This window comes from Sus scrofa, chromosome 14 (assembly GCF_000003025.6).
Source record: "Sus scrofa isolate TJ Tabasco breed Duroc chromosome 14, Sscrofa11.1, whole genome shotgun sequence".
Classification (NCBI taxonomy): Eukaryota; Metazoa; Chordata; class Mammalia; order Artiodactyla; family Suidae; genus Sus; species Sus scrofa.
The window spans coordinates 36,298,739-36,314,066 of record NC_010456.5 but is presented as its reverse complement, the minus strand read 5'-3'; the positions used below and the strand labels follow the sequence as shown (position 1 = coordinate 36,314,066).

The 15,328-nt window shown below is 36.3% G+C and overlaps 1 protein-coding gene across 9 annotated transcripts in view; it reads right to left on the bottom strand.

The window, feature by feature from the left end:
• The window catches only part of MED13L (mediator complex subunit 13 like), a 322,734-nt gene that overhangs the window by 70,501 nt on the left and 236,905 nt on the right, over window positions 1-15,328 (bottom strand). For all 9 annotated transcript variants that reach the window (XM_021073127.1, XM_021073122.1, XM_021073120.1 and 6 more), the window contains exon 5: window positions 1,862-2,007. In XM_021073127.1, the coding sequence (XP_020928786.1) occupies window positions 1,862-2,007 (146 nt within the window). The remainder of the gene's footprint in view (window positions 1-1,861; window positions 2,008-15,328) is intronic.

Genomic DNA, 15,328 nt, shown 5'->3' with positions numbered 1-15,328 from the left:
CTCAGTGGTTTAAGGATCTGGCTTGCTGGGAGCTGTGGTGTACATTGCAGAAGAAGCTCAGATCTGGCATTACTGTGGCTGTGGTGCAGGCCAGCAGCTACAGCTCCAATTTGACCCTTAGTGGGAAACTTTCCATATGCCATGGGTATGGCTCTAAAAAAAGAAAAACAAAAAAAAAAAGTAGTCTAGGACAGCACACAACAAGAAGGTGTGCTAAGTAGAGATGCCTCAGATATAACCAAACCTGTTAACATTGTGATCTTGGATATCCAGCTCCAGAACAAATAAATTTCCACTGTTTAAGCCAAATAAATAAATGAAGTTAAATAAAGTGGTCTATAGGGACCTGGTATTGCTAATATTATCTTTCCCCAATTTAGGTTACTTATCTTTTCTCATGACTAGTAATTCCTTCTGTTATTACCATAAATAAATGCTCTTTATTTTGCTCAACAAAATCTCAAGTGATGTCAGATGGTCTTCAACACTTTCACAGTCATGGAAACATAGTATTCAAATAATCCTGACAATCCATAATATGCGCCAACAGTACAACTCTTTTAAATGAACAGTTTGAGAATGGGGTTGTTCTGAATTTTAGAGCAGTTCATACATAAAACATCCAAAATTACAGAAGAGTAACAGCTTAAAATGTATTATAAAAGAGGGAAATGTGTAGACAATAATCACGACATAGTTAAATGAGGTTAAATGCTTTTTTTACCTTAAAAAAAATCTTAATTATCTCTAGGGCAAAACCAGATTCTTCCATCAAATTATATCAGAATCATTTGTAGAAAACCAAAAAGTAATCTTAAGCAATGGGGAACCTAAACATCCAAAAGGCAGGCTATCATGTCAACAAAAATAGTCAACTTATTTAAATATCACTTTGGAAATATATTTTATATGGTGTAATTGAAAATTATAACATTTAAAAAGATATTCATAGAAAATTATGAGTTCCAAAGACAAAACCAAAGCTGTAGAATGCAGCTGGAGAAAAGGGGTATGGCATTATTTTGGTCATATCTATGTGATTAGTTGAGAATTGATGAAAATACGAATATGTTAAATTACAACTAAATACCTACAACTAATGTCATCAATAAGCAGAAGAAAATAAGATAATAATATCAATGAAGAAAACTACACAACTCTAGAAATTTGATTCTGGTTGAAATTTCAAATAGTACTATTTTTAAAAGTATTTTTTGATAAGTCATTACATTCCTGAAACCATGAGACAGACAAAATAATGAAAACCTAAAGATACATCAATTACTCACTGGATTATATTTTTCAAATATCTATTTATTTATTTTATTTTTTTGGTCTTTTTGCCTTTTCTAGGGCCGCTCCCTTGGCATATGGAGGTTCCCAGGCTAGGGGTTGAATCAGAGCCGCAGCCACTGACCTACACCAGAGCCACAGCAACTCGGGATCCGAGCCGCGTCTGCAACCTATACCACAGCTCCCGGCAACGCCGGATCCTTAACCCACTGAGCAAGGCCAGGGACTGAACCAGCAACCTCATGGTTCCTAGTAGGATTCGTTAACCACTGCGCCATGACGGGAACTCCCTATTTTTGAAATATTTATTGACCCTCTTTTGATCTAAAGGAAATTTCTCCACATTTTATTCCTCAACACACATAAGACCATGTTGTATATGTAAGAAGCTTTCAGTAAAAAACTAGCAAGCTATTATCATTTATTTGTGAAATGGTGGTCTTCCCTTTGTTCTTCAGAAATTGACCCTTATTGCTTAGCTTAACAAAATACTTCTGTAAAACCTTATTGGGCAAGGAATCCACTTGGTGGGGAGGGGTGGAGAGCAGGAACTTCATCAGTTACTTACCTTGGAATGGTGCAGGTGAAGACTGAGCCATGTGTATATGCTCCTCATTGATCAAATAAATTGGCTGGTGTTGGGCGATCTCCACACTTGTGCATACATTACTTTCCCCATGAAGAAAAAATGTGAAAGCACAGGACAAATGCTCACTAAAAAAGAAACAATGAGAAACTCAACTCCATATTTTAGTAGGAAACGGGTGCTAGACACAGGAACTACAGTTGGGATACAGCTTTACTTTATCAACCATCCAGCAAAGCTTGCCCCTGATGATAATAATAAGCACCCACTTTCAGCTGACTGCGGACAAATAACATAGCAGTAACTTACTGAAAAACTAAAATAAAGATGTCAGATAAACATGAAAAATTAGTTATGCTGCACTGTGAAACTGAAAGCTATTGTGCAGAATGTCTCTTGTTTCCTTTACATAGGGTATCCTACACCAACTATAAATTTCTGTGGACAGAAGAAATCACAACTTTTTTTCTACCTTTTCATGTATACTCTAAGGATGATGGGAAAATAGTTTTGCTTATGTTTGGTATGACATAACAATAAGATCAGATTTACAAGCTTACAATGTTATCATAAATTTAAAATTACTGATTTAAAAATAGCAATTAAGAACAATGCTAAATGCAAATTCCCAATATACAACTGCTAAGGTAATGCGAGTCTCTAAATGGGCTGGTAATCTATACGTAATTTTTACAATTTACCTCTTATCACAAAATTTTATTAAAGTATTCCACTTCTCCATTTTCCACATAATTAGCTGAAAATTAATAAAAATGATGTGTCACGGAGAAAAATAATTTCAAAATTATTACAGTGGCACATTCATTCAAAGTTGTTAAGTTTGGCCCTAAGCAAGCCATCTATTTCTCAAGACAGCTTATAAGAACATTTGCCTGATAAACCAAAACCACTATATTTCAGGCAACCACCATCTAAAAACAGATCTTTAAGATTCCCTTCTTTTCAAAATTCTCTAAAACATGTTATTATAAAGTGTATTTTGAGTACAACTCAAAAAATAAAATTATAATGCTTTATGGAAAAAATTGAAATAAAAGGATAACATTTTCAATCTATCCCACAGTGAAGCAGATACATTCTTCCTAGATGAGTATGTTGAGATCATCTGAAAAAATTTTGTGTTTTACTAGAATGTGAAGCTTCATCAATAGGAAACACCCAGTCTTGATATCTGGGTAGTCAGCACAACAGAATAATCTTTTGTTTGTTTGCTTTTTAGGGCTGCACGCGTGTTAGTTTGTTTAATCCTTATAACTTTATAGAAAGAAACAAAACTTTAACTAATTAATTAATTTAGTCTTTTTAGGGCTGTACCTGCAGCATATATGCAAGTTCCTGGGCTAGATGTAGAATGAGAGCTGCAGCTGCCAGCCTACACCACAGCCATAGCAATGAAGGATCCAAGCCATGTCTGTGACCTAGACCATAGCTCACAATAACACCAGATCCTTAACCTACTGTGCAAGGCCAGGGACCAAACCTACATCCTCATGGATACTAGTCAGATTTGTTTCTGTTGTGCCACAACAGGAACTCCCCAAAAGAATAATCTTAAGATAGAATAGCAACTAAATATATTTTCTAAGAATTCTGAAAAACTTAAACATCCCCTCAATACCCTACTTCTAAGTTTCAAATTCACAAAGAGGAAATAATGCATGTAATTTAAATGCGAACAGGTATAAAGCAGTATCAATAGTAAAAATGTGCTGTCCTTGGAGTTCCCATTGTGGCGCAGCAGAAAAGAATACATCTAGGAACCATGAGGTTGCAGGTTCAATCTCTGGCCTCGTTTATTGGGTTAAAGATCCAGCATTGCCAAAAGCTGTGGTGTAGGTCGCAGACTTGGCTCGGATCCACTGTTGCTGTGGCTGTTGTGCAGGCCGGCACCTACAGCTCCGATTCAACCCCTAGCCTCGGAACCTGCATATGCTGCGAGTGTGGCCCTAAAGAGCAAAAGAAAAAAGGGGGGGCTGTCCTTTATTTATGCAAATGACACTGAAATCACATTACCCTCCATGTATAATATTATGCCTGGCACAAAAGAAAACCGAAATATGGATTAACTGGTTATATATTTGCAATTTTCCATTTGTAAAATTCAATGGAAAAGTCTAAGCTGACTTATCCCTATCATGTTTACTATCCCATGCAGTCATCAGAATATTTATAGGACAACCAGTTAGAGTTGCAGATACTGAGTGTGGCACACAATATGTTCTCCAGTCCACTGAATCCCAACTATGCATGAACAGAAACACAACCAACATTTGTCTCTCAATCAGTTAGTGAAGGGAATGGTGCAAGAAAGCCTGAAGTGACAATGAATAAAATATGGTCTTGTCTTTAAGGAGCATATAAACTAACAAAAGACTGATATAAATGCACATCAATAAAATAAAGCTAGGAACAAACACAGACGTAGAAAGAAAACTAAAATGTCATGGGAAGGCTAAAGTGTACTGATTTTTTTTTCAGTTTGGAAAATCCGAATGCCTCAAGAAGATGAAATCAAATGAAAGTTTCATTTCAGTGTAGAGAAAAAAGAAAAAATAAGAGAGGGAGCATGAGGCAAGGCATAGATACAGTTAAGAATAGGATACAGCTTAGAAATTCTAAAAGGAGGAAAGACATGACATGATGAGAAAGGAGTCTGAAAAGGAAGTCAGAGGTCACCCTTGAGACAACCAAAAGTCTTGCATGTAAAAAATAGCAGGGAGCCAATTTAAGGTTTGGTTTTTAAAAGTCAGCTAAATCTAAAGAATTTTGATAAAAACCTCAGAATAGTATTCATTTGAATTTGCTATATCCTAAAAGACACAGAAAATCACAAATGAAAAAGGGAGGACCCGAATCAATGTCTTATTTTTTTATATTGATAATTTAAAAAACAAAACGTCTTTTTTTAAAAGCAACAATTGAAACTACACAAGAAAAATAGCAAGTTATGGGGGAAATATAACAGAAGCCATTAGTAACTATACAATGTTTGGTTAAGTTACTTCGCCTTTCTGATCATAGCATCAGCATATGTAAGATCAGCTCCTGGCACAAATTACTGGGCCCCTTGAAAGTTCCAACTCAGGAGGTCTAGGATGGGCTCTAAGAATCTGCATTTCTACCAAGTTCCCAGTTGTGCTGCTGCTATTCCAAGCTGAAGAACCACACTTTGAAAATCACTTAACTCTATGGTACATGAATTCTTTTCCAGCAATAAAATTCAAGACTATGTGAAACAAGAGGGCAAGGAGGATAAAACCGCTACTAGAGAGTAGAATTCCCCTTTGACCTAGCAATACCACTTCTAAGACTTCACTCCACAGATAAAACTATCATACAGTTATTAATGTCAGCACTGCTTGTAATAGTTAAAGACTGAAAACAGCCAAAATGCCCATTAGTAAAGGACTGGTTACTAAATCATGATGCTTCCCTACAAAGTAATACTGTGCAATCACTTAAAAGAAAATAATCATACTGACAGGCAAAAACCTCCAACATAAACGGATAAATATGAGGAAAAAACAAAGTACAAAATAGTTGTGAATACACTATTTATATAAAAGTGGGAGAGTGGGAAGAAAAATATATGCACACACAATTTGCTTAGACTCATAAAATTACTCTAAGGACACACTTTAAAAACCTAGTAATTTTGGTTGTCTTTGGGGACATAAGCAGCATGACTCAGGGGGAAAGACAAAATTCACAACATTCTTTTATACTTTTTGGATGTGGGGCCAAGTGTCATACAGAAAATAATGGAGGTAAAATCCAAAAGCCCCTGCTTTCCATCCTGTGCAGTGGCTTGCTAGTCCAACTCAGACGAGTGCTCTAGAGGAATCCTCAGTGTTTCATCTTGCTACTTTTGGGCCTTAGTTGAAGCCTGCTGAGATCATCTTTGATTCTGATTCTGTTATCCAACATACTGGCTATTTAATCAGCAAGCCATCAATATCTTTATCTATGTCCTTGCTAAAAATGGCAAATGAAACTATACTGAGGATAGAATTCCGTCATTTAAAATTCCCAAGTGCTGCCACACATTATTTTTTTCTACAAAGGATAATCTAAAAAGATTGTGTCAAATGTCTCTATAAAATGCAGATACTTGAAAACTATCATATTACCCTAATACAGAAACCTCCCTAAAAAGTAAAATTCACATAGTCTAATCAAAAGCCAACTCCCATCGTTTGAAAGGAGATAAGAAAACAGGGATAAAAGTGTGGCTTTCAAATGCCATTCTTAGAAAGAGAACTGGAATTAGACTTTAAATTTAGTTATCTTTCCTCTAGCTAGGATATCCATAAATGAGAATACTAATTTATATCTCTACCAACTTATATTTTTCTACAGGTAAACAAGATTGCATTTGTGAATGAACATTGAAAACAATGGGCTCTAAAGTACAATTAAAGATATGTTATTACCACGTTAAGTCAAACTTATTACAAGCGTCATACCTGTTCTTGCTGCTTCTTACAACATCACCCACTCTTACCTGAGCCTTTAATTACTCAACTCCATCTATTTCATACACTCATATCATCTGAAAATTGTAAAGGACTTGAGATGATCAAGCTCAACATCTTTCTAATTTGCGGGTGGGGAGGCAAAACTGTGCCCAACAGTACACGATAGTTTAGAGCACAGTTGGAATAAGAATTCAGGTCCCTGTCATAAGGTAGTATTCATAGTGCATTCATGATGTTTCTACTTAGGTCAACGCTACCTTCACCCTGTGTGAAACATTCTCTCTGCAGCATGACCACACACTTCATAACTTAAGTCACTCCCTCCATCATTTCTATTAACTCCCTACTGCTGCAGACCAGAAGGTCAAATGAATACACATTATAATTTCACTCAATCAAACTAAAATTGGAGCCTAACCGCTGCTCTCTTAGGGCATTCCACTTGACAAATATTCTAACCTTCTCAACTCTGTTTATTTGTTCCTCTTTACTCAGTAAATCAGGTCTGATTCAGGTAATTCCTAAGTTAGCCTCTTTTTTACCTTAAACATGCCTGCAGTTACACTTACCTTACTCTTCGCCAGAGTCGTAGAGGACTATGTTTCCTTTTCTCTATAAAGGCACTCCCACTCTCATTCTGTGCCACTCATGAATAGCCTTTATTTCTACTTCACTTGCTCTTGAGCATGTTACTCCCTTATGGTTACTGTCGTATCTTCCTCCCTCTACTGACTAAGATCAAGTAATCAATATTTAAACAAGTTAGTATAATAGTATTATTACTACTATCACTAAATAACTTATCTATAAATAAATTTTATGTTATAGAAGAAATAAATAAGGGGGAATTCCCATCATGGCTCAGCTGAAACAAATCTGACTAGTATCCACGAGGATGTGGGTTCAATCCCTGGCCTCACTCAGTGGGTCAGGGATCCAGTGCTGACATGAGCTATAGTGTAGGTCACAGATGTGGCCTGGATCCCGTGTTCCTCTAACTGTGGTGTAGGCTGGTAGCTGTAGCTCCGATCAGACCCCTAGCCTGGGAACTTCCATAAGCTGCGGGTGCAGCCCTAAAAAGCAAAAATAATAAAATAAAATAAATAAGATAATAAGATATAAAATAATGGATAAGTGGATATAATTTTAGAAAGGAATAGGTCAGAGAAAAGCTGTTTTGAAAAAAAAGGAAAGCATTTAAACTAAGGTTTGAATTTTAAAGAAAATCATATGCAAAGACACTGAATTAGAGACAGCTGGGGATTTTAAAGGAAATTTTGAAAAACTTTAAAATATTTAAATGGCTACATCATTGTAAGACAGTGGAAAACAATTGTAAGATGAATTTGGAAATACAGGTATAATTTGTTCACTCTCTGCCTATGAAAAATATAAAAATCAGAACTTCCTGTTGTGGCTCAGTGGTAACAAACACAACTATCAATGAGGATGCAGGTTTGATCCCTGGCCTTGCTCAGTGGGTTAAGGATCCGGTGCTGTCGTGAGCTGTGGTGTAGGTCACAGATGCAGCTCAGACCCTGCTTTGCTGTGGCTGTGGTGTAGGCCAGCAGCTGCAGCTCCTATTTGACCCCCTAGCCTGGGAACTTCCATATTCCACAGGCGTGACCCTAAAAAGAGTGAAAAAAAGAAAAGAAAAAAAAAAGTAAAGGTCATCAGAATCGTTGAAAAATAAAAATAATTCCACCTATGTACCATTTACACAAAACACACAAAATTAATCCCCCCCAAAAAACAGTTGAAAATGACACGGCAGGTAAATCCAAATAAAAATAAAAATAAAAATAAAGCTGGTATAGAAAAAGCAGTAAAAAAAAATACTTTTAAAATTTATTATTACAGAATAATTAACAGAGTAATTACAATAAGAAATTTAATCAATCCTGAATGTGTACATACACAGCCATATGGTATACAACATAGAAATACATAAAGACAAAATTGATAGAATTAAAAAGAGAAACTGACAAATCTTTAATTTGATAAAGATTTTAACATACTTTTCTTAGTATTTAACAGAATAAGTAAATTATTCAGAATACCAAAAAAAAAAAAAAAGACAAAAATATATAAAGTATACAAGTTGGTTTTCACTAAAGAATCTAATCTCTGTCCAAGGACACAAGGAAGGTGTACAAAAAAGGGATTGAGAACTAGGACACAAGACAAGTACTAAATTTCAAAGAATTGATATCACAGACTATACATTCTCTAATCACATTGTAATTTAGTTAGAGATCAATAGTTTTTTTAAAATAAGGTTAAAATTAAATGATTTTGTTTGGAAACTTGAATATGCACTCCCTAAATAAATCATACATTATAGAGGAAATCACAAAATATTTAAAACAGAATGACAACAAAAGTAATACATGTCAAATTCTGAGAGACACAGTGCTTAGAGAGTAATTTATATTCTGATATGCCTAAAAGAAAGCCTTAAAAATAAACAAGATAAGCCTTCAAATCAAGAAGTTGAAGGAGAAGGGAGCAAAGCAGAGTAAACTCAACGAAAACAGAAGGATGAAAATAATGACAAAAACACAAATAATGACCCAGGGTGGAAGGTTGGAGGGAGTCAAGAGGCAACAGAAAGGATTAACAAAAACAAAACTTGTACTCTGAGCACACTAAAAGAAGACAAACCCAACTGATCTGAGGAAGGGAAGCAGGGAAGATGCCTGTGCAAGGAGGAAGGTGCCACCATCAAACAATCCCAAAAAACAAAGGGGAAGGAACCAGGAGGCACTTCTAACCACATTCCACCACTCAGCTTTAAGACTGGACACTTACTGCAACTGCTTTACTACCGCATATACCTTTCTTGTTGTTGTTCAGGCCAGAGGAAGGAATACTCCCAAACTCATTCTATGAGGCCACCATCACCCTGGTATCAAAACCAGACAAAGATACTGTGGCCAAAGATACTACAGGCCAATTTCACTGATGAACATAGATGCAAAAATCCTCAACAAAATACTAGCAAACCCCATCCAACAATACATTAAAAGGATTATACATCATGATCAAGTGGGATTTATCCCAGGGACGCAAGGGTTCTTGAACATCTGCAAATTCATCAGTGTGATACACCACATTAACAAACTGAAGAACAAAAACCATATGATCCTCTCAATAGACGCGGAAAAAAACTATGACAAAATCCAACACCCATTCCTGATAAAAACCCTTCAGAAAGTGGGCATAACGGGAACCTACCTCAACATGATAAAGGCCATATATGACAAACCCACAGCGAACATCATTCTCAATGGTGAAAAGCTGAAAGAATTCCCGCTGAGATCAGGAACAAGACAAGGATGTCCGCTCTCGCCACTACTCTTCAACATAGTTCTGGAAGTCCTAGCCACAGCAATCAGAGAAGTAAAACAAATAAAAGGAATCCAAATTGGAAAGGAAGAAGTAAAACTATCACCATTTGCAGATGACATGATACTATACCTAGAGAATCCTAAAGTCTCTACCAGAAAACTGTTAGAGCTCATCCACGAATTTGGCAAAGATGCAGGATACAAAATTAATACACAGAAATCGATGGCATCTCAATACACTAACAATGAAAGAGCAGAAAAAGAAATTAGGGAAGCAATCCCGTTTACCATCGCATCCAAAAGAATAAAATACCTAGGAGTAAACCTACCTAAAGAGACAAAAGACCTATACTCTGAAAACTATAAGCCACTGATGAAAGAAATCAAAGACGACACAAATAGACGGAAAAATATACCATGCTCGTGGATTGGAAGAGTCAATATTATCAAAATGACTATACTACCTAAGGCAGTCTACAGATTCAATGCAATCCCTATCATACCACCAAGGACATTTTTCACAGAACTCAAACAAAATATTTCAAAGTTTGCTTGGAAGCACAAAAGACCCAGAATAGCCAAAGACATTCTGAAAAAGAAAAATGGAGCTGGAGGAATCAGGCTCCCGGACTTCAGACTATACTACGAAGAAACAATCATCAAAACCATATAGTACTGGCACAAAGACAGAAATATAGATCAGTGGGACAGGATAGAAAGCCTAGAATTAAACTCACACACCTACAGCCAACTCATCTATGACAAAGGAGGCAAGAATATACAATGGAGAAAGGACAGCTTGTTCAATAAGTGGTGCTGGGAAAACTGGACAGCCACAGGGAAAAAAATGAAATTAGAACACTCCCTAACACCATACACAAAAATAAACTCCAAATGGATTAAAGACCTAGATATAAGACCAGACACTATCAAACTCCTAGAGGAAAACATAGGCCAAACACTCTCTGACATAAACAACAGCATCCACCTCTCAGAGTATTGACAACGAAAACAAAAATAAACAAATGGGACCTAATCAAACTTCAAAGTTTCTGCACAGCAAAGGAAACCCTAAACAACACAAAAAGACAACCCACAGAATGGAAGAAAGTCTTTGCAAGTGAATCGACTGATAAGGGATTAATCTCCAAAATTTATAAACACCTTCTGCAACTCCATACCAAAAAAACAAACAAGCCTATCCAAAAATGGGCAGAAGATCTAAACAGACAGTTCTCCAAAGAAAACATACAGATGGCTGAGAAACACATGAAAGGATGTTCAACATCACTCATTATGAGAGAGATGCAAATCAAAACCACTCTGAGGTACCACCTTACACCAGCCAGAATGGCCGTCATCCAAAAGTCTGCAAATAATAAGTGCTGGAGAGGGTGTGGAGAAAAAGGAACCCTAGTACACTGTTAGTGGGACTGTAAATTGGTGCAACCACTGTGGAAAGCAGTATGGAGATTCCTCAGAAAGCTAAACATAGAACTACCATTTGATCCACCAATCCCACTCCTGGGCATCTACCCAGAGAAAACCACGACTCGCAAAGACACGTGTACTCCAATGTTCATTGCAGGACTATTTACAATAGCCAAAACATGGAAACAACCTAAATGTCCATCCACAGAGGAGTGGATCAAGAAGATGTGGTACATATACACAACGGAATATTACTTAGCCATTGAAAAGAACGAAACACCAGCATTTTTCGCAACATGGATGGACCTAGAAACTATCATGCTAAGTGAAGTCAGCCATACAATGAGACACCAACATCAAGTGCTTTCACTGACATGTGGAATCTGAAAAAAGGACAGACTGAACTTCTTTGCAGTACAGATGCTGACTCACAGACATTGAAAAACTTATGGTCTCTGGAGGAGACAGTTTGGGAGGTGGGGGGATGTGCCTGGGCTGTGGGATAGAAATCCTGTGAAATCAGATTGTTATCATTACACAACTACAGATGTGATAAATTCATTTGAGTAATAAAAAAAATAAAATAATCAACTCCATGTCATAGTACCCCACTATGCCTAGAAGGAAAAAATCTACAACCCTCTGCATATCAGGCAGGGCCTTCTAGACTCCGGTGCAACCTTTTTTAAAACTATTATTTTTTTAAGGTAGTATTTAAAACCTTACTTTCATATACAAATTCTAAATGACAGCTAGTTTGGAATGGTTAATACTTTGTGCATATCTTATAATCCTTTAATTCCACACAATTTCCTTCATTGTCCTTAATTACTATCTTTCAAAGTCTAACATTACTTCTACTTCTTCACAGAGCCTTCTCATGTTGGCTCTCTTTTATCAAACAAACAAACCTTTTTATTTTCTGCTACCAAGAGTACTTACCTCTTGTTTTGCATCCATACTATCCAAAACAAAACAAAACATAACAAAAAACAAAAAACCCTCATTTAACTAAAAAGTACTTACTAAGCATACCTACCAATCTTACATGAGACACTATTAGACTTAGGCAGAGTGGAAATAAACATGACTGGAATCAGCCCTAGGGTATTTTATCATTTCTTAACATGAAACTATGTACCTATTGACATGTATGGCAAGGTCCCAGAGACTTTTTTTCTTCTTCTTCTTTTTTTTTTTTTTCCTTTAGGGCCACACCCACAGCATAGGCAGGTTCCCCGGCTAGGGGACCAATATGAACTACAGCTGCTGGCCTACACTATAGCCAAAGCAATGGAGAATCCAAGTGGCGTCTGCAACCTATACCACAGCTCACAGCAACACCAGATCCTTAACCCACTAAGTGAGGCCAGGGATCAATCTCGCAACCTCATGGTTCTCAGTTGGATTCGTTTCTGCTGTGCCATGATGGGAACTCCCCAGAGACTTTAAAAGGGGTAGAAATATGATAATGAAGAAATCCTCATAGGATATCCTCAGTCAAAATTGTATACTTTAATACTAAATCTCAAAAAAGGGGGCCCTCATCACATAATTATCTTATATTGGTTTGAACTCTATTCAATCTAAAGAATTATCAGTTTATAAAAGGAATGTAGTGAATCCATGGGAATGAGGCGAGGGTCTAGCACAAAAACAAAGAACAACAATGGAAAAAAAAAAAAAAACCCAAATCTCAAAACTTTCCTATTATTTATAAAATATCTATCCAGTATACAAAACATATTCCGTTTTAGTGTTATAACTGATTTAAATTCTACCTTCTCAGAGGCCAAGTAAAATTAAACTATCTTCCAAGAAAACTGGTTTCATCTATCTTTCCAATGTCATTTCTTGCTACACTAATTCATATATTCAGTGGTCCCATCACCCAATTTGTTTCCTTCATAAGGATCTGTCATAACTTGCAATTACTTATTCTGATGACCTCCTCCACCACAACATAAGCTCCCTGAAAGGTGGAACCATGTCTGTCCCACTGCCCCCTGTAACCTTAGCACCTAGACATATAACACCTAATAGTCACTGAATGGAGAATGCAATTTTAGTCATAACCAGACCAAATTACTTTTCTTTTTTTTGTTGTTGTTTTGTTTTTAATTTTTTTTTTTCCTTTTTAGGGCTGCACTTGTGGCATATGAAGTTCCCAGGCTAGGGGTCGAACTGGAGCTGAAGCTGCAGGCCTACACCACAATGTCAGATCTGAGCCACATCTGTGACCTATGCTGCAGATTGTGGCAATGCCTGATCTTTTTACCCACTGAGCGAGGCCAGAGATCAAACCTGCAACCTCATGGATACTAATCAGGTTCAATACCACTGAGCCACAATGTGAACTACCGCAATGGATACTTTTAAAGTGGGAAGAAGATTAAGTATTATTAAAAAAGGAAGGTAAATGTAATTTCCAGTGATAGAAAAAGGCAACTTAAAAACTGTTTCCTTAGAAACACAAGGGGTTGCTGCAGGTTGCATCTGTGTAGCTGGGAAAAGACTTGCTAAAGTGCAAAAAAGGAAGAACTAGTATTCCAGATCATTTTATTCTCTTACAATATTCTAAACCTTAAAAACATTTTTTTTTACTTCTTACACTGAGTTTTGAGAATGCAAGTATTACATGTGCTTTCAAAATGCATTATGAATATTAATAAACTCCTGTTCTTTTCATGGTGTAAAAGTGTTTTGATAACAGATTCACAACACAGAATGCATTTAGGTAATTCTATCTAAATGCTTTCTGTGTTATGAACTTATTATCTTAAAATTTTCCAAGTTGTCATTAACCAAACCTCTTGCAAGAAGTAATGTGTCTCACTCTATAGATCCTCATTTGGGAATATTTTACTAATGTTATTTTATCATTGCCTTTCCTTAAAAATACACCATTTACTTTAGCAGCCTTCACAAGAATACGCTGAGATCCTTTGCTCCCTGGCATACTGGTCTTTCTCTTATTGAACAGGCCTTAACTTTCATCTCCTTTTTAAAAGAAGGTGATATTATAATATTCAAATGAGTTGATTAAATTTTTAAATAAAAATCCTGAGATGCTCTCATAATTTCATATGCCCTTCCTTTTAAATCAGATGTTAAATCTGATTACAAAGGCAGTGAAAATGCCCAGGGAAGTTAATAGCACATAATTTTTTTTTAATTGAGAGAGAATAATTTGCATTATAATCATTAAATTATCATTACAACTCTGAATAATCTTAATAATCTAAGAAAAAGCTACCAATCACATTGTTTCAATGCAAAATTGTCTCAGTGAACAATTTTTCTTCATATATAGGTATAAACATGTGCAATATATGCACATATGTATATAGTTATAAATATACATACCACATGCACATATACAGAAGAGAAATTACACCAGCAAGCTCTATGACTGCTCCTTTCAACCCTTCCATCCCAAGCTAAGTGGGTCGTTGGCAGTAAATTTGGCACTGAGGTGGTACATTAATTTTTCCTCAACACAAGGGTACCCTTTCTGGCACAGGAGTGGTAACAGAGCAGCAGATACCTTACATTAATGCAAAAACAGTGCTCTAGTGGTCTAAAGACTTAGTATTTCTCCCTGGGTAGCTCACTTACTAGAAGCAAATGACAGTGTGGAAGCTCTTGATCCACAGGCTGGAAGAGTGTGCAGTATGCCATTCTAATGGAAATACATATATATATATATATATAGTAATTTTCAGGTTGCCAAAATAGACTTAAGAGCTGCTCTAGTCAGTGCTATGTGTTTGAAAATCAGAAGCTGATACACACAATATTTAAGGAGGCTTATGAAAGTCATCTTATTAAAATCTCTCTTGAGGTTACTAAACTAGGCCAGATTATCTGCTCAAGAGTCTCTGGACAACCCTCTGAAAATTCAATGGGAGTGTGCCTGGCAGAGAATACAGATTAAAGTAGCATTTATATTAGGTAATGCATAACCAATAAAGTGGTTTTACTGCTCACTTTAAGACATGCTTGGGTTCTTTTTTTTATTTTTTAAGTATAAAACAAAGCCTTTAATCCATTTTGTGGTTACTTCAAAAGACAGTAACAAATTGGGTTGGAGGCAGGGAGGGTAGAGGAATGGAACAGTATAGGGAGCCAAATAATTTTTCTACTATTTTTCTCATTAAATTAGGCAT